Source organism: Carassius gibelio, chromosome B12 (assembly GCF_023724105.1).
Source record: "Carassius gibelio isolate Cgi1373 ecotype wild population from Czech Republic chromosome B12, carGib1.2-hapl.c, whole genome shotgun sequence".
Classification (NCBI taxonomy): Eukaryota; Metazoa; Chordata; class Actinopteri; order Cypriniformes; family Cyprinidae; genus Carassius; species Carassius gibelio.
Window position 1 is genome coordinate 7,635,345 of NC_068407.1, and position 25,441 is coordinate 7,660,785.

The 25,441-nt window shown below is 39.3% G+C and overlaps 1 protein-coding gene and 1 long non-coding RNA gene across 33 annotated transcripts in view; one reads left to right on the plus strand and one right to left on the minus strand.

Moving 5' to 3' along the window:
* The window catches only part of LOC127969144 (uncharacterized), a 41,646-nt gene extending 39,647 nt beyond the window's left edge, over positions 1 to 1,999 (minus strand). The window contains exons 1-2 of the long non-coding RNA XR_008156226.1: positions 1,550 to 1,999; positions 576 to 751 (exon numbers count right to left, since the gene is read on the minus strand). This is a non-coding gene — a long non-coding RNA (uncharacterized LOC127969144). The remainder of the gene's footprint in view (positions 1 to 575; positions 752 to 1,549) is intronic.
* The window catches only part of LOC127969142 (transcription factor 7-like 2), an 85,744-nt gene that overhangs the window by 24,230 nt on the left and 36,073 nt on the right, over positions 1 to 25,441 (plus strand). For 21 of the 32 annotated variants that reach the window (XR_008156223.1, XR_008156225.1, XM_052570877.1 and 18 more), the window contains exons 4-5: positions 5,367 to 5,468; positions 12,306 to 12,365. Coding sequence is in view for 30 of the 32 variants with exons in the window: in XM_052570877.1 (XP_052426837.1) it covers positions 5,367 to 5,468; positions 12,306 to 12,365 (162 nt within the window). In the remaining 2 variants the exon portion in view is untranslated. The remainder of the gene's footprint in view (positions 1 to 5,366; positions 5,469 to 12,305; positions 12,366 to 25,441) is intronic. The other 11 variants (XM_052570885.1, XM_052570889.1, XM_052570891.1 and 8 more) reach the window with 1 other exon arrangement.

The window sequence follows — 25,441 nt, forward strand, 5'->3', positions numbered from 1 at the left end:
GTTTGGAAGATCAGTTTTAGAGGCAGTGTGAAAGAAAAATGTCAGTGTGAGTTTATTATGAAGAGGGCCAAGGTGAGAGGTGAGGGGATGGAGGAGATCAGGCTGGGGTCTCTGGCTCTGTGCTGTCAGAGTGCTGAGAACCCCCCAGCGGTTTCAGCTTTGGAGTAAATACGGGCCCGGCGGACCCTCTCCCGCCCCAGGGCAAACAAACCCCAGGCCTGCCCACATTCCAGCTTTATTTTCCTGGTTGCAGAATGCCTGAGGCAGTCTGAGCTGGTGGGGTGTTCTTTTCTCTTTTTTCATTTATTTACTCATAAAATGTGTATTAGAAGAACTAAGCAAGTGTGAAGAGCCTTCGTGTAGACTAACTTTCAGTTTCATCTAGTGTTGAGCTACTCCTCCTCCTCCTCCTCCTCCTCCTCCTCCTCCTCTACCCCCCTACCCCTAGCCCCCTCCTCCAGCATGCTTCCATCCATCTGAAATGAAGGCTATTTGAATGTTTCAAGCAAACATACAAAGACAGACGCACACACACCCAAACACATGCTTTCTCTCAATTTTCTCGCTCTCTCTACCTCTCTAGAGATGGGAGTCTCACAGATGGGCAGATCCCTTCTCTTTGGATCAGTGAATTTCAAAGAGCCTGTCTGGATCATTATTATGTCCTTTCCCCAAAAATTGTTTCCTCTTGAGAGAGCAAGTGTATTAAGTGCGAGTCTGTATGTATCCATGCCTGCCTGTTCCTCAGCACCTGTGAACAAAACAATGGGCTTTTTATTGTTGCTTGTTCAGTGGGAGTGGTATTTATCATATTTCTTAAGCAAACTTGTGTGGTTCTCCATGTGAACCTAGTAACAAGCACTCTTAAACATACTCTTTTTAGATTCTAATAGTGTTGCCACTTTTATTTATAGAGACAGGAAATAACAAGAAGGTGGTGGGAGATGTGACCAGTAGGTGTGACCTGATCTGCACTCAAACTTGGGTCACTGCTCTGTTCAACATGTTAGAGCATGCACACAAACCACCAGGCCACAATTGATCAGTCAATTTCGGTGTCTTAGCTTAAATAATGTCTTGTTTTATTATTGCAATTAGCAAGAAGTCAGCTCTCACACCCTTAAAGCATGTGTGGATATGGTGATGGTTAAGTAAACATTTGGATGCATGTGTCATGTATGTTAGTAGCTTTATTTGTTCTTAACCCCTCTCCACAGATGGTCTGGGATCTTCTGAGCCTGATTGAGCATCTCTAGTGGGAAATTAGCTCACTGAGTGCCTGTTAGACCCCCTTACACCCTTTTGTCTTCAGGTTTTCCTATGTACATTGTTAATGTGGCTGGAATGCTTTCTAATGCATTGGTTCATCCCACGCCAGACAGCTGAAAATAGATCCACAGATATCCTTAGCCTCTCTGACAAAGTAGGCATCTGATTTGTCTGATTGTGGATAAGCCTTTGCTCTTAATCCAAAAACAAATCGAACACACAATTTACATGGATTAAATTTGGTTATCACATTCAGTTTTGTTTGCTCTAGTTTACTTACTGTTGCAAATGCTTCCATAATCCAGATGACTTTAGCTGTAGGCCTAACATTAAAAACTGGATTTCTGGTTTGGAATGATTTTCTATGAAAAATAACAGGTTTCTGCAAAGGTCAGGTTGCAAAATTCAACTCCAGATCCAGTTTAGGTGAAAAGATTTTGCCAGAAGACCTGATAAAGCAACTCGTGGTCTTTGGTGTTTTCAATCTCTCTGTCTTTCTGACTCCCTCTCGCTCTCTCTTTCTCCCGGAAGTCTCCAGGCAATAGAGGGACAGAAAGAGTTCATCCCTTTTGGAGGATTTAAAGGGGTTCCTTGTCTTTCACTCCATCAGGGACAATTGAGTCATTCATTTCCATTGTAGCTGTGCTGAGGCAAGGCAGGAGAAGGCGCAGCAAGGCTTGAGGGTTTGCTGATGGGTGGGGGAGGAAAAGAGGAGCCCCTGCTGTTGGGGCCCCAGGACAGAGTAAGCACTCTGGGTTAGTCTGAAGGCTGAAGGGGAGGGTACTAAGTTCTCCAGAGCTCCAGAGCAATTTGTCACATCAGAATAGCACTTGAGTTATGTGGAAGGGGGCCTCCTAGCTGGAGAGTTTTTAGTAGGCAGAGAAGAGGCAGGGGGAGGTCAGAGGTCATGGCCTTCTCAAACCCAAGTGGTGCGTCCGTCAGCAGGCCAGGGGTGGTGTAGGGGGTTGGGCTGCGAGGGAACACTGATGGGACTTTGGCACTGGTCTAGGCTCAGCTTTCCTTGGCATGCTTGTAAAACCTGCAGGAGGGATTAGACCAAGGGAAAGGTCTGAAGTGGATACGCCTGTCAGAGTATGTGCACTAAGCTTTCAGCACTTAGACTGGCAAGGTGTCACCTTTCACCCCATCCAAATTGCGCTGGAGCACAGGATATTACCTGGTCCTACCTACCAAGATATATACCTACCTAGTCCTACATGCGCACACATTTCAAACTAAACCTTATTTTTTTTATTTTTACATGCTATTTTTGTATTAAATGAGCTGGTTCTTAAAAATGTGGTTTTCCTGCCCACTTGTTAACAATATGCTTCAATATCCCAGCAACCAGTTTGATTATTCGGAGGTGGGTATGATCAAGTTAAGGCCAAGGTAGGAGTCCAAAAGATCCTCCAGACTGGAACACAGGAATGCATCCTGCTGTGAATCCAACCCTAATTAGCTCTGATTCAGTCCTATTCTTGAAGACACATGAACAGCCTTACAACTACAGCCTAATTTCATGGGCATTTGATTAAATAGCGAGCCACAGAACCAGGCTTTTTTTTTTTTTCACTCTTTTTCTATCTTTGGCAAAGTGGAGCTTGGAATGTCCTCATAAGAAGAGTAAAATCTCAAAGGATGCCTGACAAGGTCAAACAAACTCCACCGATAGGCTGTAAGAAGGGAAGGCGTGAAGCTGTTTGAACCCTGAGAGGTTGACCCTGATTGGCCGGATCTGGTCAGACATGGGAATGGATTTGATTCTGATTTGTGTCTCACTTGGGCCAAGTTTTTTCAGTTGATTTGAAGCCCAGTGGTTGATGTCCTGGCAGCATCGGAGGCCAAGTTACAAGGCCGACTGACTCGTCAGAAGTTTCCATTGGGGATGTGATGAAGTATAGCACAGCATGCATTAGGCCTAAAAAAGAGCACAATTTTTTATGCAGAGAGTACACTAAATTCATTTTTCATGTTATGGGCCCAAGACTGCATCCAAAATTGTGCCAAGGTTAAGAAATTGAGCCCCAGCTGCTGTGTCTACCCCACCTTCTTTCTTTCTTTTTTTTTACATCTGTCCACCATTCCTCCATCCTTCTGTCCTTCCTTCATTTCTTTGTTTCTTTCCTTCTGTCTTTTCCATTCAACTTAAATGCTTCCTTAAATATTTTGACATCAGCCAAGCCCACATGCAAATCCACTCAACTCTCCTATTTTGTAACATAGATGGTTTGAATGCTAATTTGAATTTATCTTGGCATTGAACAGAGCAGCGGTTTCCAATGGTCACTTTTTTACCTCAGTGTTTGTTGCTCTTCAGACTTCCCATAATAACAGCAATCAGGGCCCAGTTAACCCCTGACCTGTGCATTTCTGTTAATACAACAGCCACACTTCAAGTTTGTGGACCCTCACACTTTTCCTGATGAGACACCCATGACTCAGATAGCCGAGTCTTAAAGCTTGTTCACACTGAGGATGAATATCGCGTGTGATTATCACCAACATTTAACTCCTCGTGACGAAACAAATGGCGCCAATGTGAGTGTGTACACTGACATGCAAAACGTGAGGCGTAAAAGCATATTTAAAAAAAAAAAAAACACCTTTGGTTTGGTTTGCTGAACCATGTTAAAAACTGGCTGACCAATGAGATTGGCGCTTTTGTTCCCGTTCCTGGAGCTGCTGACGTTACAGTAAAACACGATTTAGTGGCGCTCATGCACAAAATGTTCTTGCCCAGCAGACTTGATACCTAACGATAAAGAGGAAGTAAGTAGACCAAGAAGATGAATTGAGGTGAGATAAATGTAGAGTTGTTATGGAGATGAATTACAGATCAATAAAGATTCGATGTGTACCAGGGTATTTCTGTTTTTCATTAAGCGCCATCTAATGTCAGGAAGTGAATTTGCATGTTCACTCGGCTCATCGCCAGTTGAAATCGCTTGGGTATTAACACAAAAGATGCATCGAAAGACTTCGCTGATAAGCGCATGCGATCATAGTCCCAGTGTGTACGAGGCTTAAGTCATGTTCACAATCAGCCAGTTGTCTGTAAGCCTCTACGGAAACAGGTTAAAAGTTCACTTACTGTGTGCTAATGGACTAAGGACATTAGGCACACCAGTTCTGGGACAGCAACAGCAGTTTTGTAATGGGCCCAGCATGTGATCTCCAAATGAGAGGTCACTCAGGCACACAGGATACATTTAAAGGGGTGATCTCCTAAGCAGATCCTGCAGTCCATGGGTGAGAACAGACACGTCCTTAGAGAATGTGTCCATCAGGGTTCAGGGCTTGGAGTTAGAATGAAGATATAAAAGGCAGAAAAAAATAGAATGACTAACTTCATGTCAGCGGAATAGGAAACTCAGACTTTCTTCTTTGAATGCAGCATATTTTGGGCATATGTCTATTACAAACCATATGTTCAAAATCGGTTTTCATATATATTGAGCTTTCAAAAAATAATTTGATTTTACAGATTAAATTAAGGGTTTGAAAATGTCATGGTGCTCTTCATGGTGATTATGGTAATTATTTTCATCTGTTGGCTGTAAGAGTGATGTAAGGGTTCATGAAAGAGCTGTTTGCCTGTGTCTTATAAACACCTCTTATAAAGCCCAGGTCAATCATTCACGGGGACAGTCGCTGCAGTGACTCAATGCCACACCCTTATTATGTTTACAGGGAAAAAATGAACACATAAAGTCCACCTGAAAATCCAGAGGCCAATAAAACATTTGTGCATGAATGATTAATACAGGAAGAAGAATCAACACATTCACCTGAATGCATTTGAGTGTGTGGTTCAAAATGTGCTGTTTTTGTAAACAAGTAGCATAAAATGTAAATTCATCTTAACACCAGTAGTTTCTGTTTTTTTAAGAAGCTCCACCTCATGCATCATTCTACCTTGGATTTTTTTTGACACAATTTAATTTTGTTTACTTTTACTTTCTATGTCACACTTTTTAAATTTAATTATTTTTTTTTAGATACTTTAGCTCTTATGTTGTGTTTCCCTTTGTTTTCTGCATTGTTAACATGTTTTTTCTTTTGTTTTTCTCCATTTTTTTCTTTCTGCCATCCAGTATCTACAGATGAAATGGCCCCTGCTAGATGTTCAAGCAGGAAGTCTTCAGAGTAGACAAGCACTTAAAGATGCCAGGTCACCTTCTCCAGCACACATCGTTGTAAGTAACACCCATGAGTCATTGCATTTACAAAGCTCTTTGTTCTACAGCACAGTCCATGAAAACCAAACTACTTCCTGTATTGTTGGGTTCTTTGGGATTTTACACTCCTCTCCTTATCCACAGCTGTCAATTGGTCTAGTGATCTATAATAACTTTAGACCAGGGATGTGTTTCCCAAAAGCATCATAAGCTTAAGTTGTTAGTAGCTCCATTGGTTTCAATGGGTCTGTGATGTACTTACGCTTATGTTGCTTTTGGGAAACGCAGCCCAAATTGTGTTGGAATATTATATATCACATGGGTGCTTGTTTTGTAATGTGCTTGTCTGTAATATGGCTTCTTCATAAAAACAAGCGGGTGCGATTTCAGTTTAGCTCAACAGTTTTTTCTCTTTGAATGGCGCAAAGTGGCAGAGGGCAAAACCGTCTTTTTACAGTGGAGACGGATAATTAACGCCCATGCTAAGCTTGGTTCAGGCAATGAGTGTCTGGGATAGAGATGCTATGTTTATTTTGCAGTTTTATATGCTGGATCCGTGAGTGCTGTTATCCGTGTGCTTAACTCTAAATTTATCACTCTTTTAAAATCTATAGACGATAAGGCCTTCAAGGTTAGACACGCGGTTCGGGGAAAATAATGTTACCATGTTAAATCATCAGGTTATTGATTCCTTTCCTTGGACAATAGACAAAATTTTATTTTGGTCTTTCCATTTTGACGCAGGAGTTTGGGGGCTTCACTGCGTTTCCATAGTTACTGGAAGCAACAGAGTACCTCCAAGGTCATGTTTAGGAGTATAAGACAATAATCCATTGAATCCAGGATAATATTTTGTCTGAGAGAAGAACACATTTTGAACATACAGGACTGAATTGTATTAGTTGTTCTTACTTTAAATAGGTGGGGGTTGTTTGGTTGGTTGTTGACCATGTTTTTGTGGTATAATGAAGATTAAATATTCTCAGTTACCTTTAAAGAGTCTGCGTGGAATCAATGTTGTTTTTTGTTTTGTTTTCATTTTTTTTTTATATGTGCCCGTTTTCTTTTATTTTTTGAGACCATGTATGTAAGATTATGCTCCTAGAAGTTGACAAAATAACGTTTTAACTTTTTATTCATGCAGACTTTCTCTTCTCTAATTTGCTGCTTATTAATAGTAATGAGGTTGTTCAGTGTAGGATTAGGGATGTAGAATATAGTCATGCAGATTATGTGCTTTAGAAGTACTTATAAACAGCCAATATGTTATTAATAGGCATGCTAATTAGCAACTTGTGAGAATTGGTTCATATACTAAAGTGTTATCATATTTTTATGTTTTTTTTTTCCACTTTTGTTGTCTAATGCAATTTTAGATAGACTATCGTTTAAAAGTTTGAGGTTGGTAAGATGTTGAAAGGTTTTGAAAGAATTCTCATATTCTCACAAAGACTGGATTTGTTTGATAAAAAATACAGTAAATACTAGCTGATGAATGAAGTGGCAACTCTATAGCTGGTAGTAAACTATTTTTACATTTAAAAGTAGGGTAGCCATCCCATGTGCTTTTTTTAAGAGAAAGAGAAAAATGATTGTCCTCCCTCTCTGAATCATTAAATGTGTGGGAGGTAGTTAAGAACAGGCTCAGGTAAATACTGCACTTGAGTTTTATCCCTCTGACTCACGAGGCTGTAAATGCTTATCGGTACAGAGCAGTTTTCTCTATTGCCTTTTAAAACAGCCCTAAAGACCTACAGCAAGAGAGTAAGATGTATATTTTGCTCTGTATGGTGTATGGCTGTGTGGTTTGGCTAGTTAGCATATAAGGTTGTTTATTTATTTAGTTCATTCATACAATTCGTATCGGTTTAAATAAAACCTAACATGGTACTTATTTCTTCATCCTTTCTTCTTTCTGTCTCTCTTGCTCTCCCATTCTACTCTTTCTCTCTTGTGCTGACGTGTGTGTGATTTGATGTTTCCTTGGTTTGCATCATGCCGTTGGTGAATCCATCTGGAGACAGTTGGTATTGTCCGGAATATATAACTGTGGAATGCACTGAGCTCTATACTTATTTATTTCATTTTGCCTCAGGTTGGCGTATATGCTGCCGTACGTGAAGGCCTTATCAATAAATTGTACCGTAAACAGTAGTTTCTCTTCTCTGTCGATTTGGAAGAACACCTGGCCACCTTGACCCATGACTCTGAAGACGCCTGTCTGCCGTGGGCTGATAAGAGAGCGCCGATGGGCATGAGATAAGGAATGTAAGCCGAAGTTCAAGTGACCCAACAATCACCAATAAGAAAGATACAAATGCACAGGTGGACTGCGGGAGAGAGGAGGTGATACCGTAAAAGGGCAGTGTGGAAATGAAGTGAGACCGGTGAAGGAGACACGGAGAGAGACAACAAACAAGTCTAAAAATGTTATATACAGCTAACAGAGAGTGAAGCAGCACACATGAGGCTGTTGCTTTCACACAGCAGCAGAATACTCTTGTCAGTCCTATTTTAGAGTGCTGTATATGGTTATTTTCATACACAGCTCTGTTATAAATTGCATTTTATAACCTAAGTGACTCTTTAAAACTTTTATGGCTATGACGAGAATAGACAAAGGGCTTGACAGTATTTATTCATATAGAAAGTTTTCAAGCTGCTCCTGTGTATGGATGCATGTTTTCTTTATAATATTAATTAAAAACATATTGCTTTAAATTAAAAGTGGTTTAAAAAAAAAACATAATGGAAAATAAATCAGTAAAAAGTTTTTAGGTGGAATTCAACCACTAGTTAGTATGTTGTCAGTCATAAGCACTAAATGTGTGATCATAGAGGTGCTACTCTACGTTGCTCTATTAATAGAGCACAGGAAGTGACCCTCTCGTTTCTGTCCACGCCCATAGAAGGCAGTGCCAGGATGTCTGAAGTACTCAAGAGCCCTGCAGTCTTTTCAAAGCCTGTTAGTCCCACACAGCCATTATGCGTTTACTATCTGTTCACAAATCATAAAGAACACATCACTGCGAAGCCATTTGTCCCACTGCCATCTCCACTAACTTTTAATGTGATCTGTAAAGCCCTTTCTTTGTATAGCCTATAATAAAGAAATCACAGTTCAGACAGGTAGACTGCAAAACATATGTGCTATGTATTTGGCATCGGACATAGCATGTACTCGAGGACGGTATGCGGGGGTCATGCGATTGCAATTCCAATGGGAAGGAGTTGGAAACAACGGAGCGATATATTTCCCCACATCTGTGACACATTGGCCATTCGTTCCGGGATCAGTTTCCTGTTCTCGTTCCTTTTCTCGACTTGTATGCACAGCTGTCCATCGGTGTTTCCCTATGTAGTGTTTCTTGGTGTTAGCCATATACTAGAGTGATATAGCCAGATGTTTTACTCGCAGCATAAAGTCTGGTCATTTGCAGCTTTTTACTGTGGTCAAGAACTGTCTACTTACACAGGAAATTACCATTTGATTGATATGTTGTAGTTGGACTTTTTACCAAAATTTGAGCTTTTTCCTAAATTAATAAGTGCAGATCTTTTTTCACAGACAGAAAACTAAGTGGCAAATAAATAAATAAATTAATAAAATAATAATAAAATAATAATTATTTTCCCAGACTCATCAAATTAGTTGACTTGAGTCTGAATTCTGCAGTAACCATACCCAAAAAAAAGCTAGAGCGGTCATTTCGAGGATCAGGTGACATGCTGAATTTAAAGTGAATACTGCGTATGTGTACCGCAAATTATTTTATCCAACTCATTTTATTAAAAAAATAAAATGTTATTGTTTGTATTTTAATGCTGCTCTCTAAGTGGCCGTTTACACGACGACGTTTTCAGCCAAAAATGCGAAACTTTTTAAGCATTTTGCCCGTAAGTTTACACAACAGTTTTGTGGACTGAAAATGCATATTTTTGAAAACAGCACCGTTATTTTCTCACTTGTAAACCCCAAATATGGGAATCTTTGAAAACGGTGACATAATTTCCGTGCATAGCATGTTTTTAGCTATGTAGACATGCCATGCGCAGTACGTGTCGATTTCAAAGGCAAGCGCGACTAAACATACACAACAGTAGCTGAGTACATGGTACTGTTGTTGCTGCTCAAAGTTTGCTAAAGAGCTTCTTCGGAAGAGTATGGATTTACTTCAGCAATATTACAACCGTAGAGACGCATCATATACAACATATAATTCTCACCTCACTAAAGGTACTGTTTACTAACAAGGTAACAGCACCAACTACAGGCCTGGCATAAGTAATACAGTGTTTTTGGCTATTTTTGCAGAAATGTGTAAATGTGAATCACAAGGGAAAAACTTTTCTGTTTTTGACTACACCGTCGTCGTGTAAACGTAGCCTAAAATAATGCTGAGGCAAAAGAATACACTCACACACACAACCACATGCAGGCGCACTACACACTGTCTAATACACTCTCTCTCTCACACACACACACACACACACACACACACACACACACACACACACACACACACACACACACATTGTCCTCTTGCTCCAAGTCTTGCTGAGACTGGACAATGTCTCCATTGTTTTCTGGGCTTTCACAGGCAGCAGGGGATAGCAGGAGTGTTAACTATTTCCCCACGAGGCCCCACAGCAGTGTGCATATGCGTGCAAGCACTATGTGCAAGTGAACCAACTGCAGGAACAGTGAGAACGTAGGGAAAGGAGGAAGAATAGAAGGGGTGGAGCTTGAAAGAATAGCTGGAGAAGTCCTGGTCTGTTCCTGTATGGTAATTAGTATTTAGGAAGTGATGGAATGTGTTGCATTTTGACAGAGCGGGACCTCCCACCTGAACCGCGGTACGATGAGGGCATGACTGCTGTTTGCTGTCACAAGTTGAGTCTGGAGTTCAGACTGTTCAAAAAGTTGGGTATTGATATTAATGTTAAAAATAAAGAGTAAACTAAATGAATCACACAGAAAGCATGCAGGGCATTTTCCCAGACTCCAGCTGAGTAGGAGAAGCGTCTAAAGCTAGCACGGGGCCTGTAGTTTTTGCTGGGTAATTTGCTGCCTTTTTTTCATACTGAATGGTGGTGCACCTGGACTGGCTTGACAATGGCTGGGAGGACCAGAGGCATGCTGGGAAACCCCAGCCCCCTCGCTGTTAATGAGGACCCCAGAGTCACAGCCAAAGACACTGAACCAACTGTCTTTTTCTACTAGCTGTCTTCGCTTTCTACTAACTGTTTCTCACTTTCTCGCTCCATCATTTTCCATAGGGCCTCCATTTTTTTCCTTCTCATCTTTTTTGGTGCTGTTTGGTGTATAGTGATGTAACCATGGCCTGTTGAATGTAACTGTTACCGGAGTTGTGCCGCTTCTGACAGGACCATGTGAAACAAGGAGATGTAACTTGTCCTGAGACTTTTGGCTAAAGCTTGGAGAACATCTCAGCGTGTGCTCTTGTGTAGTGCATGTGAGGCCTCCCTGGAGCATTTCCTTAACCAAACTCAAAGAATGTTAACAAATTATTTTACTAGGGACCTGGTGTCAAGGTCATCAGCCCTTCAGCCGTTTACATTGTTATTTAACCTTGTGAGTGCAGGACGCTCACAACTCGTGTGTGTTTTCCCATTAACAGGACCACTTGTATGGCAATGCATGAGATCTTTTTAAGCAGCGGTGAGAAAACTTGGCCACTTTAAATCTCCTTATATTCGTTCTCAGATTGAAAACTGAGATAGTCTCCTTTAGAGTTTCAGAAGTTTTCACATTTTTATATTTTTATCACTTTTCTTTTCAGTAAATATTTTTGGCAAATGCATTTTATCTAAATAAATTAATTGTAAATCTAAATGTTACTATGGAATTGTGCACCCCAAGAATCTAATATAATATTAGCATATAGTGCATATTTATAGTATATATACTATTTTACGAGGAACGGTCGAGATGCAAAACATTCAAAAGTGTGGGTTAGTACAATTTTTTCTTTTCTTATAAGAAGTTATTATTTTTATTCAGCAAGGATGCTTTAAATGTATAAAAAAATAGCATAAAGTCTATAATATTACAAAAGGCTTTATATTTCAAGTAAAGTTTTATTCGTCAAACTTTTCTGAAAAGAAAGTATTACATTTTCCACAAAAATAATGTTTTCTGTTTTCAATAATAAGAAATGATTCATGAGCACCAAATCAGCATATTACAATAATTTTGGAAGGATTGTGTGAAACTGAAGAGTTAATAATGACTGGTGAAAATTCAGCGCTGCCTTCACAGGAATAATTTCTACTTTAAATCATTATAATAATTTTTAATTCTACTGTTTTATATTTTAGTGAGCATAAGACATTTCTTTGAAAACATTAAACAAGTCTCAGAGATGCCAATCATTTGAACGGAAGTGTATTTGAATCAAGCATTACAAAGCAATTAAGAATGTCATTAAGACTCTGAACAATAGTTTTTTTTTCCTGCAACAGGAACATGGTGTACAAAGCCTCCCAATGCCTAAAGCCACATCAGTACTCTTTTTGTCAGTCAGTTCAGTGGATGTAGACACACTGCCAACATGCTAAGAATATCACAACCTCAAATCACAGTAAACAAACATGATCTTGCGAATCCTAAATGTGTTGTAAGTTGAGTGCAAGATATGTTTGGGCTTGTACCTGGCAGCAGCCTGACACTGCAGTCAGAGAGGAAACAGACAGGGAAGGAGAGGGGTGGCCCACACAGATAACCATTTTTGTGGTTTTAAAAGTCATGCCTTTTGCCTTCATGCCCTGGTTGAGTGATGAGTGTACCATGTTCTCAATTTGTGACACGGGACGTCCGTCTTTGCCTTGCAGGGGCCCTTCTGCTTGGAATTCCCCGGACAGGCTGATCTGAGTCTTCACCAATTTCATTTGGTGAGAATGCTGAATTCCAAGTTTCTTGCAGCTGGCTTATTGATTGTTTAAATGAATTACCTGCTGGAAAATCCGGTTTCAACTGGGAGCTGATTTTCTAGCTGCTTGGAAGAGCTTTGACCAGCTAGAAACCTTGAAACCTTGTTTCAGTTTTCCAGCTTAAGCTGGGCTTTCCAGCAGGGTAGAGAATAGAAAATATCAAAATCATTACAATGAGAGATGCCAAAAACTATTTTGTTTTTTGATAACAGTGCAATGTTCTGCTGTATTTGATATTGTTTGTTGCTGTGTTCTTGCTCTTTTATATAAAATGGGGTTGAGTCTGCTTTGCATTTGTACACCCACTCACACACACACACACACTCATGAGCAGACTTGGCTCTTGTGCCTTTAGTTTGTGTGGTAATTGTAAACTGTTGCTGTCCTTTGACATGATGCTTTTTGTCTGTAGCAGGATCCCTGTTACGATATACAGTGTTTGCGTGTAACAGGAAAGCATCAGCGCCACTCCAGCGGTGCAAAATTCAGCATCTCTGGATTCCTGGCAGCCCGAAATGCCTCTTGAGCTTCATCTTTGTCTGCTTGCAGGCCCCGTTTCAGCCTTGTTAATTATTTTCCTGCATCTTCCGGAATGGTGGCGATTATTTCTTTCTGATTTCGTTTCCTTTTCTCTGAAGCAGCTGGCGTGAAGAGGATGCTTTTCATTTGTAGCATCTGGGGTTGAACGTATGCCAGCAAGAAGTTAGGAGGTGGAGTGGTTTGTGTTTTTGTGTGCAGACGCGCACCCATGTGTGTGTAAATGTCTGCGTGACTTGGTTTGCGTGGGTCGAGGTTAAGGATGTTTGGATGATACGAGGCCTTCTTCTAATTGTCCTCTTGTCCGTTGACATGAGACAGAGGGAGAGAGAAGGAGAACGGCAAACGAGAGTGTCTGTCTGGCACCGCTCTTCAGTTTTGATGTAGCGCGGAGTGACGCAACATGGGGCCACTGCCGCCGAGTGTCTCAATTGCGCCTCGACCCTCCTTGATGGACACAAACAGTGTTTGGAATTCGAAAGGGGGGCACGATGGGTAGCCTTGGTTTGCCAAAACTCAGCAGCGGTGCAAGGATCAGTGGGGCGAGCAATTGTTTAGCTCATTTCCTTGTGTTTAGGTCTATAGAGAAAGCTGCCACAGAATGTGGGATGTGTTTTTTTATTTTTGTCTTGTCCTTCTGGGCCATGTAGGTCATATGTGACCCTGGACCACAAAACCAGTCTTAAGTGTATTTTTTTCGAAATTGGGATTTATATATAATCTGAAAGCGGAATAAATTAGCTTTCCATTGATGTATGGTTTATTAGGATCACACAATATTTGGCCAAGATGCAACTACTTGAAAATCTGGAATCGGATGGTGCAAAAAAAAATCTAGACACTGAGGAAATCACCATTGAAGTTGTCCAAATTAATTCTTAGAAATTCATATTACTAATAAAAAATGAAGAAAAAATATACCCCAGCGACTGGTTTTGTGGTCCAGGGTAAAATATAAATATATATATATATAAATAAATATAACAATAAATCATCATTTGTTTTATTATCTGACACTAATTATAGGGGGCACAACTGTTTTGTTTTCGTAAAGAGTTTGTGTCAGAACTTGTTTGACAAGGTTCACCAAGAGTTCCTTAAGTAGTGTATCTCTGTTTCATATGTGTTTGTGAACTTGTTTGTTCGAAGTATTTGTCCATGTGTTGCCCTAATGCTGCCATGTGTGTGTTGCTGCTTGTGTTTATGTGTGTTGTTTCAGCCAACTGGCAAGCAAATATACAGGTTCCATGTTCTCAGTTAGGTTTTCAAACTTAGCTGCACATGATTTCATATAAACCACAGCATGTTGCCGTGTTAGCACTCTGAGTATATGTTGAGCACTACTCTACCGTCTAAAAAAGAGGGAGCGCAGAAGGGATGGTGGGTGGGGAGGATAGTCCAAAAAGAACTACAAGAATGTTTGGGATTTTTGTTGGGGCCAAAACTTCCACAAGGACTTCCTGTGGGCTTCCAGTGGAGCCAGACAGCATCGTGCTCCTCCTTCCCAAACTTCTGAGAATCTAAACTCTAATAGAAGTGGCATTAACACTTCCCCTCTGCACCTCCCCCACCACACATGCATTATATTCCTGCACGGCATTGAGCGAGACAGCGTTAGCCAGGACTCGTACTGTATTAGCACTTGAGGCTGTTTCACAGGGAAACTTGTTTTGACAGAACTCCAGGTGTCTTATTGTTGGGCGTGCTATGGCTCAACAGATTTGCCAATTAGTGTCAGGATATGGGCAGACGAGGGGAGGGGGCAGCTTTTATAGATGGTGGTTTGGAAGACGTGAATGTGGGGGGACAGCGAGTGTGATGGAATGACATGGGGACTGCTGAAGGGGTCATATGGTCAGAGAGAGACGCTTGGTAAATTGATATGTGACCTCCTTTCACAGGCCTGTTATAGAGTAGCTTGGGAAAGTAGCTCAGAATGGAGAAAGAGATAGAGGAAGAGGAGGGGGAAGAGATAAGGACGAAGCAAACTCCAGTTATTTTTAAGAAATTTGTTTAAACATCATTAATTTTTTGTGTGTGTTAAGCCCTATTCGGACGGGACTAGTTTTACAAGGGGTCGTTAGAGAAATATGTGTTTCACAGACGTACTTGGTGATTTTAATCCCGTCCGAATCTGCCACGTTTGTGTTTGTCTCACACAACCTCTGTGATAATTCCAGATCAAATGACCTACTGTTAACTAATCCCGTCCGAATGCAAATGTCTGTCATTGCCGGTGATATTTTATTTCACAACGCGCTTCCTTGTGACTTTGGCCAGCGTGAATTACCGTAGATGCTCTTACCGCGCGCATGTTTGATATATTTGCTTACCGGCAAATAAATAATAATAATACACATAATACAAATAATAAAATCAAGAGCAAGATCACGTAAACTGTTAATACCGTCTATTGTAATATCAGCATCAGGTAAGATTACTCGCGTTCATTTATGCACTCAGTTACATAATGTATTAATTTCATATGTACCTTTATGAAAATTAAACATATGGTAGGTTTAGCCTACTACACAAAAAAAAGGAAAACAAGTTTTCCTAAAGGAACCACACATTAACATGGTTTTGCTATACTAGCCATCTAGTATTTATTGTGTAATAATACTAATGGTAATCAATCCGAATGACTATATGCAATGCACGCATACAGAGCGCGTGATCTCTGTGACGCCCAGGTGCACAAATCAGACCCTCCCACCTCTGTAATAAACACGGAGATGTTAGTCCGGTCCGAATTGGTACATGAAAATCGCAGACGTCAGGTGGTAAGAATCGAAACTCAAACGTAGTTTAGAAAACTAGTCCTGTCCGAATAGGGCTTTAGCCTGTTTCTTGGGTGAAATCACTAATTCCTTATACCCTCTTACCCTTTAACTAACTTTTCTTGGCCTGTTAAATTCCAGTTAGTTAAAAGCTAGTATTTTACCATGTTATATTTTATTATTTAGCAAAAAAAAATTCTTATGCTACATATACACAAATAAATTAAATAAATGGTTTTGTAAATTGTGTTTCAGGTTGACTATCCAGTCACATTGTATTTGTATTTTTGTGATATTTAACATACAGAATAATGAATGTGCTTACTAAAGCTTTGTTTTGTTTACATAATCTTTTATTTTTAAGCATAAATTTAAGGCATAATCCGAGCCTGTCCTTCAACAAAAAAACTACCATATAAGTCGTTTTTGCAAGCATCCTATTACGACCTATATTTACGTTTTAAAGTTAAGCGCCCTCTAGCGGGTTTAAAAGTAATGGCAGTATCGTGTTGCTTCTGCCGTCATGAAGTTACGTATAACTGTCATTACCAATCAAAATGCGAGTTTATGAAATGCAATGTGTGGACTTTTTACACAACGATAATTCGTACATATTTTACTAGGTGGCTAATTCATTGGAATGACCACACCTAACCCCACCCCTAAACCTACCCCTCACAGAAATCATGCAAAATCATGATTTATAGAGCATATATATTTTATGAGCACGTGCGTTCTCTAGGATTATTTGCCATTCCATCAATTTTTTTTATAATTACTGTTGTTTTTTCAAATGAACTCTCTTTATTTTCTTTTGAGCATGGCTGTTGTGCTTCCAGGAAGTTTTAGGTGAACATTTTAGAGGAAGTTGAAGTGATTTAGACTCCATCCCTCGGGTGGCCTGTAGAACGAGGATCTGTTTTTGGACGCGGCCTGGTTGTTTTAGTAAGCTTCTTGCTCACCACAATCCCAGATATATTCACTGCATAATTTAATTGAAGTGAAAATTAATAGCATTTTCCATGTGTGGTTGCGCAAATTCATGTTCAGGAATTCCATCTTGTAGAATTTGGCCGCTGAGCACGTGAGGTCCAGTGAAATCACGTGGAGTCCTGCAGCATGTTCCATCGCTAATCCATTGTAAAGGTTGGACGGAGTCCCCCCCCCTGTGCTTCAGACGGTTTTGGCCACGCGATGTGGTGAGATTCAGAAGTTCTTTGTGTGTGTGTGTGCTGTGAACTGTGTGGAAGTAAGTGAGATAGAAAGAAAGAGGCAAAGAATTGGGGAGGGGAGGGGTGAAACTGACATTCCCAAAGAACAATTTATTGTTATGGCTGAATGTGCAGTGACAGTTAAAGTTGAACTCCTTCCCTGTTTTGGTGCATATGTGTGCGTTGGCCCCTAAAATGCCCTTCTAGAGAGCACTTAAGCTAGCCGAAATTAAGTTTACTTCCATAGCCCTCACTGAGAGAGCAACAGGGTTTTGTTTTGTTTTTGGAAGTCATTCAGTATCTTGATTTTGGAACTGTTTTTGCATTGTCCTCTCACTCTCTCTCCCTCTTTAGATTGTTTTCACATGTGCTTCGGCTCGCCTTTTGTGAGACGAACTTCCAATTTATTTGATTTCGCTCCTCTCAGCAGTTTCTTTGCAGACATCTTTTTACTGTTTATTTGCGTCTTTGTTTTTTTGATGTTTCTCCACAGTAAGTGCAGTCAGAGCCAAGCTTTCTGTCTCCATTATGGCTTTAAAAAGAGAAAGATGACACGGTGGGACTGTTTTTCTCAGTCAAAAAATCTCTTTGTTTTTATTGTTTCTTTTTAGTTTAGCCTTTTTTGAATGATTTAGTGAGTTAAAGTGGTCTTGTTCTGGCACGCTGTTGCAGGTGTGCACATGCTCTCTTTATCATTTATTTAGCTTCGTTTCAGATATGAGAGGAATGTCTACTTTTGCTCGTCTGCACGGCGCTGTGGTGAAAACAGATGTGTTGTATTTAGGCTTAATTTATGACAGGCAGCTAACTGGGCAGTCCTGACATGTCCAGTTGAGTCTGTCACTACTCTCGCTACAAGATACAAGACTACAGAGAGGCTGGAGGGGTGGAAAAATAACAAATGAGAAGGATGGAATGGAAAACATTTGTGTCTGCCATTGGAAAGATTTTTTTTTTTTTACATTTATGTTGAAGCTTTATACATTGGTAACCCTAGTTAGATGTCACATCTGTGGTGAGCACTCCTTGGAACCTTGGTGCTCAAGTGGGCGATGCAAGTTCCAATCCAGTTTAATTTAATTTGTATTATTTTCATTTATTTACAGTTTTATACAATTATTTATTTTTATTTTATTTTTTACAAATTTAACTTTAAAATTAACAAAAATTGATTTATAATTGTATTAAATTTTTTAAATGTAAATTATTATTATTATTATTATTATTATTATTATTTATGACTAATACCACCCTGCCCTTTTACCCCCAGTTGTTTCCGGTCTCTTTTCATCTGTCTCTATTAATAGAGCACATAAAGACATAAAGCACATAAAAACCTCAGCTATCACTAGCTAAACATATTTTTTGTGCTTTTATTTGTTTATCAGTATTGTGAACTTTCTGAGTTCAGTGAAAATAAGGAATAAAATGAATAAATAAAATGTCCGGTCATGATTGAAGTGAGACAGGCGTGCCGTCCGCGGATGGCAGACAGGAGACGAGGCTTTATTGGGAGGCTCATTAAGGACAGTGCAGCGACGTGGAGAAAGAAGCGAGCGCTTCACTGGCCTGTATCCCTTTGAACACCGGCCTACTCTTATCAACGACATGCTCCGTTCCTCCGTAACAAGACATTTTTCTTCACACAACGGATTTTTTTCCTTTCTCCTTTACCCCTGATGCGAACAGAGAAAAAGCTGAGATGTCACCACTATCCTCAAGATACAGAGGCTGCTCCGCGCATGCCTTTTTATCACATTTCTCCCAGCACCTGTTGGAAAGCCCGGAGACTTTTGCTCGTCTCCATTTATTTCCCCCTTTCTAAACGAAAACCTTAATTGGAACTTTTCTTACGCTGTCTCCACCTTGCGTTGAGATGCCACATACAATCTGTTACAGCAGCACAGCTGTTTTACGAGTGTTTTTCGAGGAGCGTTCCTTAATCATAGTGTCAGACAGACAGATGAATGCTCTGAGTGGGTTTTTATGCGCTCTGTAGTTTGCAGGTTATTGAAAAGCCCACTGCTTCATCATGAACCTCTCTTTGGCAATAGTGTGCGATTCTGTATTATTTATGACATGCACATGCACGATGCCAAGAAATAATCCCTCTGGTAATTAAGACCAGTTTACACTATATAAAAGCGATGTATTTTTATGAACTGATCACGCAGAGAGCACAATAACCATTTAGCATTCAAGCACTGAAATACATGTTTTCTGTCAGCCATCGTATGGTTTTGTCCAGAAGAAGGCAAACTGATACCACATGGCTAATGTGATGTTAGTGGACCCCCCTCATCCAGACCAGCTGTAGTAAACTCTTGTCTTCTTATAAAAAAAAACATAAAAACAGTGTACCACGGCACTGGTCCAGGAACTGGAATTATGCTCCACCTTAATAGGCCACACGTCTGGAAGCCCACTGCAAGCTAAAACATTAGATCATTTTAACATCTTAGCTTTTTCAAAATATTATGGCTGTGCTGTAATTGTATAACTAGTTGTATGTGTGTCTGATTACCCTACTAAACCCAGCCCGCCGCTGGGTGTTCCTTTCTAATCGGTAGCTATGACTGTGTTCCTCTTCCATGCCCAGCGCTCTTACGCCTGTTGGAGGACTTCCAGTATGCTAATTCGAGCTGAGGATGTGCAGCCATGCTGGCTGTCTGTCTGCCCGCTGCCTTCTCCTTTAATTGTTATATCTCCTCACCATTAATATGAGCAAAAAGAGAGGCTTCTTCCATGCATGGCACATCAAAGACTACCACCCCCAGATCTACAAGTTGGCCGTCTGTTTGGAGGACAGGCTCTGGAGATGAATGCCGGTTCCCAGCTGGAATGGTTGTGATGGTCTAATTGTAGCCCCCAGTGGACACAGCTGCATATCACAGAGAGCCAGGATCCAGTGGAACGTGCTTCATACAGCATCTTCTGATGGAGCAGAGAGCACCTGCAGAAGGTGTTCAAGTTCCCTCTGCTCTACCTGTCCGTTTATCACATAGTCAGCACCATCTATTATTGACAAGCTGATTCCATCCCACACATCACAGGGGTAATCTGCCATCTTCCTCTTCTCTCTGCTTCTGTCCTCTCCCCGTTTCCATCAACCTGTCATTCTCTTTTCTCCTTTGCTTTTCTCTCTCCACATCCTCTAAATTCCCCCTCGCATTCTCTGTCTGTCTTTCTGACCAAGGATAGGAATTCCACTTAATGACTCTGGTATCTTTGATTGTATTGCATTTCTTAGTATGTTTAATGAAGCACTAACTAATTAAGGTTGTATGTTGGTACCGTTTAGATTATTTTTAAATACATGATCACTTAACTGTTTTTACATTCAGATTACCTTTGTCGTCGTCTAACACTCATTTATTTCTTAAAATCACTAATATTTTAATAATACTGGTAAATGTAATCTTTAGCAAATACCTTTTTCATACTGGACAGTAATTCTGCAATTCCTAAATTAATTGTATTTATATATTTTTTTTTATTTTGAAAAAGTAATATAGATTTTAATGTCAGTTATTACTGTTTTATAGAATTGGAATATCAGTATATATATATATATATATATATATATATATATATATATATATATATATATATATATCAGAATATATATATAGTTTTTAATGAGTGGAATTTTTTTTTTTTTTTACTAAATTTACTAAATGGTCACTTCTCTTTAGTTTCTGAATATCTCCTTATGTGGCGGTAAGCAGTTGTCTACAGTTAATCACAGTGCAGTAGCCAAATGCATTCACTTTGTGTCCGGCAGAGCGACGTATGAATGGACAGCTCTTTTAAGATTACCCCTTAGCATGCGTTAATGTTACGTCTCGCTAAAGACCACGTTGGCCACACCAGGTCAGGGTCCTTGCCATGGGGCTTCGCCCGGAACAAAGGAATCCACGCCGACCCTTTCCATCTAGCACCGCTGCTTCCATGCCGACTACCAACACAGCTATTCTAGTGGTGATCAAAAAAAGATCTCCTCAGCTTTGAACTCCTTCCCTTTTTTTTCGGCTGCGCATCAAAAAGAAATCAATAGACGAAACTTTGGAGCGCATGTATCAGTTTTTCTGTTTCTTTCTTCCCCTCTGCCTTCATCGTTTGTACATTCCGCCACTAGAGTAAAAGCCAGTTAAAAGAGGACTGGCGGTAAAGATGACACTGTTGCGGATGCGGTCCGCGCTGGGAAAGGCCTCGACTGGGAGAAATCAATTCGGGATGGGGGGGGGGTTCCTCACTCACACTGAAGAGGGTGATGCAGATTCTGTTTTTAGACTGAAATGAAATGATAGATAGGTTCCTGGTACCTAGAGACAAAACAATACGTTTGAGGGTGTAGAGAGAAAAAAAGAAGCACTTTGGTGAGGCGTAGTTGTGCTGTTAAGATTTGTTTTATCCAGCTGTGAGGAAGTGCGTGTAGCTGTCTCTCTGAGCTTTTTGTGCTGCTGAACTGAAAGCGCTTCTCGTGGCATGTTGAAGGTCTCGGATGGGTTGTGGCTTCAGATGTTTGGGTCAGGGGTCTTCTGTAAGGATGGCTGTGTTAAAGCAAGAGGAAGTTAGATGATGACTTTGTGTTGTAATGAAGCTGTTTGAAATAGAGCTTACAAATCTTAAATGACGGACAGGCAAGTATGCATTAAATTGATTATAGGTGGCAGGAAAAACATGAATGTTATTTGAGATTTTCATTTCAGTTTGAGCTTTCTATTTATCAAAGTATCCTGTTTTTAAGCAGAACAGATTTCAATATCGATAATTACAAGAAATATTTCTTGCACCAAGTTAGCATATTGATTTCTGAAGGCTCATGTGACAATGAAGAGTGAAGTAATGGCTGATAAAAATTCAGCTTTGCCATTACAGAAATGTGTTGAGTTTTAAAATATATGAAAACTGTATTTTAAACTGTAACAATAGTTCACATTCATAATTTTTGATCAAATAAATGCTGCCTTGGTTGAGCATAAGAGACTTCTTTCATAAACATTAAAAAGTAACTTTTTTCAGTGATAGGTAAAAAATGTGTTTCTGATTTTCTAAGCCACTATTTGTCAATAATATTTGTAAAATTGATACATTTACAGTAAATTCTGTATATATGTCCCATGGATTCCTGATCATGATCTAATCATCCATGCAAAGAAAGACGGGCATCCAGCAGAATATCCGTGATACACCTTTCCATACACAAGTTGTACAAGCTACTTTCTTTTTTTTAAATCGCTTTAGTCTCTTTTAACTTTTATTGCGAGGAAAAGAGCAGTCTGGATGCTTTTTCTAGATAACGCCTTTTGTATACTATAGGGGAAAATGGGAGGGTGAGTAGATGACAATTTGCATTTTTGCATGAGCTAATTGATTTGAGCACTAAGGGAGAATTAGTTATTTTTGTAACACACAGACATTACATTAGAGAGACTGTCTGAATGAATGTCTGAAGGTCAGTGTGTCAGTGTAACTCTGTATGTTCGTGTGAGTGCGTGTGTATACGCCAGAGAGCGTGATGCACGCCGTCGCGCAGGAAAAGGGAAAAGATGTCTGCGACGAGCATTCTCACTTTTCACTTTTATTGTTGTGCTTCCTGTTTTGAAAGCCATTAAGGAGACGGTTTCCTTACAGAAAGGGGGGAAAAAAAGACGCCCGTCTTTTTGAAACGTGTCCAAGCGCAGTGCGGAGAAGAGGAGGATGATAGCGATCAGCTAACAGCCCAATAACAGGAACACAAAGAGGAAAATGCTGCGCTCTCTCACCGCTCCCTGCGAACGACAGATTGATACAGGGCTGGTTTTTGATGCGCTGATGAATGCCGAAGGATGTGCTTGTTGTTTGTTCCGTCACAGCTGTAGCTCACTTGTCATGCGCCCAAGTATCCCCAGCGCAAGATCACGTGACCAAAACCCCAGAATGCTTTGTGACATCTGCCCCTGCCACTTTCATCAAAAGGCCGGGCCGCGCTATTGGTATTTTGGGTGTTTCCTCTGGTTTATTTCACTCTCTTTATATGCGAAGTTGAATTGAGGGGTTGAGCTGTTTTTTGGTCACGTTATTGATCAGATTTATGTATTCAGCACAGAAAGGGCCTTGTGCCCTGCGGTATCTAGCCGAAGGGAGAGTTCAGAGTACTTATCTTAAATCGCACAAGTAAAGCCCTGCGTGCAGTGACCTCTAACTTTTCCATTCGCTTCCATTTCATTCATTCTGTCCCTTTGTATGTGCATCTCACGCTTACCCTGGTGACATTGCTGGGGTGTGTGAGGTCATCTGACCCCTTGACCTGTCCCCAATTTCAGAGAGTCGGGGTATCAAGAGGGCCTCTCACATAAGAATGATGGGCAGTCATGGTATCTCAATAATAGCTCAATTATTATTTTACTTTTTTAAATGAAAAAGTATGCCTCTATCTATCTGTCTGTCTGTCTGGCTGTCTATCTATCTAATTATAATATATATATATACAAACTAAATATATATATATATATATATATATATATATATATATATATATATATATATATATATATATACATAAATTTAAATAAATAAATGTCTATATATATATATATATATATATATATATATAATGGATATCATAGTTTTATATATTTATAACGAATAAAATTTATCTATGAATTATTTATATTTGTAAGTTATTTTAAACTAGTCGTTTACAATATTTTACGTTCTTAAAATATTGCAATACACAGAAATATACATATATATATATATATATATATATATATATATTACACATTATTACTCATGATCTTTTCCTTTCTGATAATTGTGCATGTCATTCATATCCCATTTATCGTTTATTAATTTTTCTGGTTATTGGACAATATGTAGGGATCTCTTTCTATTACCTTTATTGTACTTACAGAGCAAGTCATAATTTATTCCTTTTATTGTGTCTGAATTGGTTTGATTTAGCAGTGCTGAAGTCGACGTCTGTGCGTGTGTGTGCTCGGCTCACTGGCCCCGCAGCCTGGCCAGCTTGTAGCTCTTAATAAAAACCACAGTCTGTAATTGGACTTAATTGCACCCTTCGGGCGTCATAAGCTCAAGTGTTACTAAACAAACTGCAGGGTCTGGAGGCCGGCACGCTGCATTTGCCACAGCACTCCGCCATCTTGCCATGTGCGTGTATGGGTGTGTAATGTGTAGCATGAGCCCAGAGAGTGTTTGTCTGTGGCACTCAATGAGTTTAGACTTGCCGTGTGCCACTGCTACTAGAGGACGAGGATTATATTCTTCTTTCATAGTCAGCCAGTAGAACAAGAGCACACTGGTCTAAAAATGATTCACACATTTACTTTCGCATGTACTCGCTCTGCTGGTGTGTCAACCAGGGAGAAATCACCCACCGGTGAACCCGGTTCAGCCCTCTGCGGTTAAATTATGCCTGCCAGGAACATTTAAGGAGGGTGTTGATGATGTGTGCTGTGCCGGGTGCTGAAATACTTGTCGGTCTTAAGACTATAGTCCCTAGCAGTGTTGGAGAATCAACTTTGAAACTTGAAGCTAAACTTAAGTTAAACTACATAAAAAAAATTTAAAAAAACCTAGCTGTGCTACAAGTTACCTACTTTTGATACTACATATATAATAATGCTGTCAAACGATTAATCGTGATTAACTGTGATTCAAAATAAAAGTTTTTGTTTACATAATATATGTCTGTGTACTGTGTGTTTATGATGCATATATAAATACAAACACATGCATGTATATTTAAGAAAAATATTATGTTTATCAGTTTCAAATATTTATATTTAATATAAAATATAAGAATATAAATACATAAATGTATATACATGTTCATATTTTCAAAATATATACAGTATGTGTGTGTATTTATATACACATAATAAATATACACAGTAAACATAAATATATATATATATATATATATATATATATATATATATATATAAGTGAACAAAAACTTTTCTTTTGGATGTGATTAATTGCAATTAATCGTTTGACAGCACTAATATATATATATATATATATATATATATATATATATATATATATATATGTATATATGTATATGTATATATATATATATATATATATATATATATATGTATATGTATATATATATATATATATATATATATATATACATGTATATGTATATATATATATACATACACACTGCAATTTATCAACTTATATGCATTATGTATTAATGATGTTATATTATTAAGTGTGTGTGTGTGTGTGTGTGTGTGTGTTTGTGTGTCAGCACCCAAACCTGTTTAGATCGACAATTTGAACAAAACGATTATCTCAGATGAATCAGACCTACCTAGTTTTTGGTCTACCACTAATTGTTTCCAAAAGTAGCTTGTTACTGGAAAAGCTCCACTATTTTGAAAAACCACTAAGCTTTGGTTGCAAACTCTAAAATGTTTTTAGAAGTTAGTAGTATCACTACTTTAATTCGTACCTTCCCATCACAGGTCTCTAGTTCTTGAGTGTATTT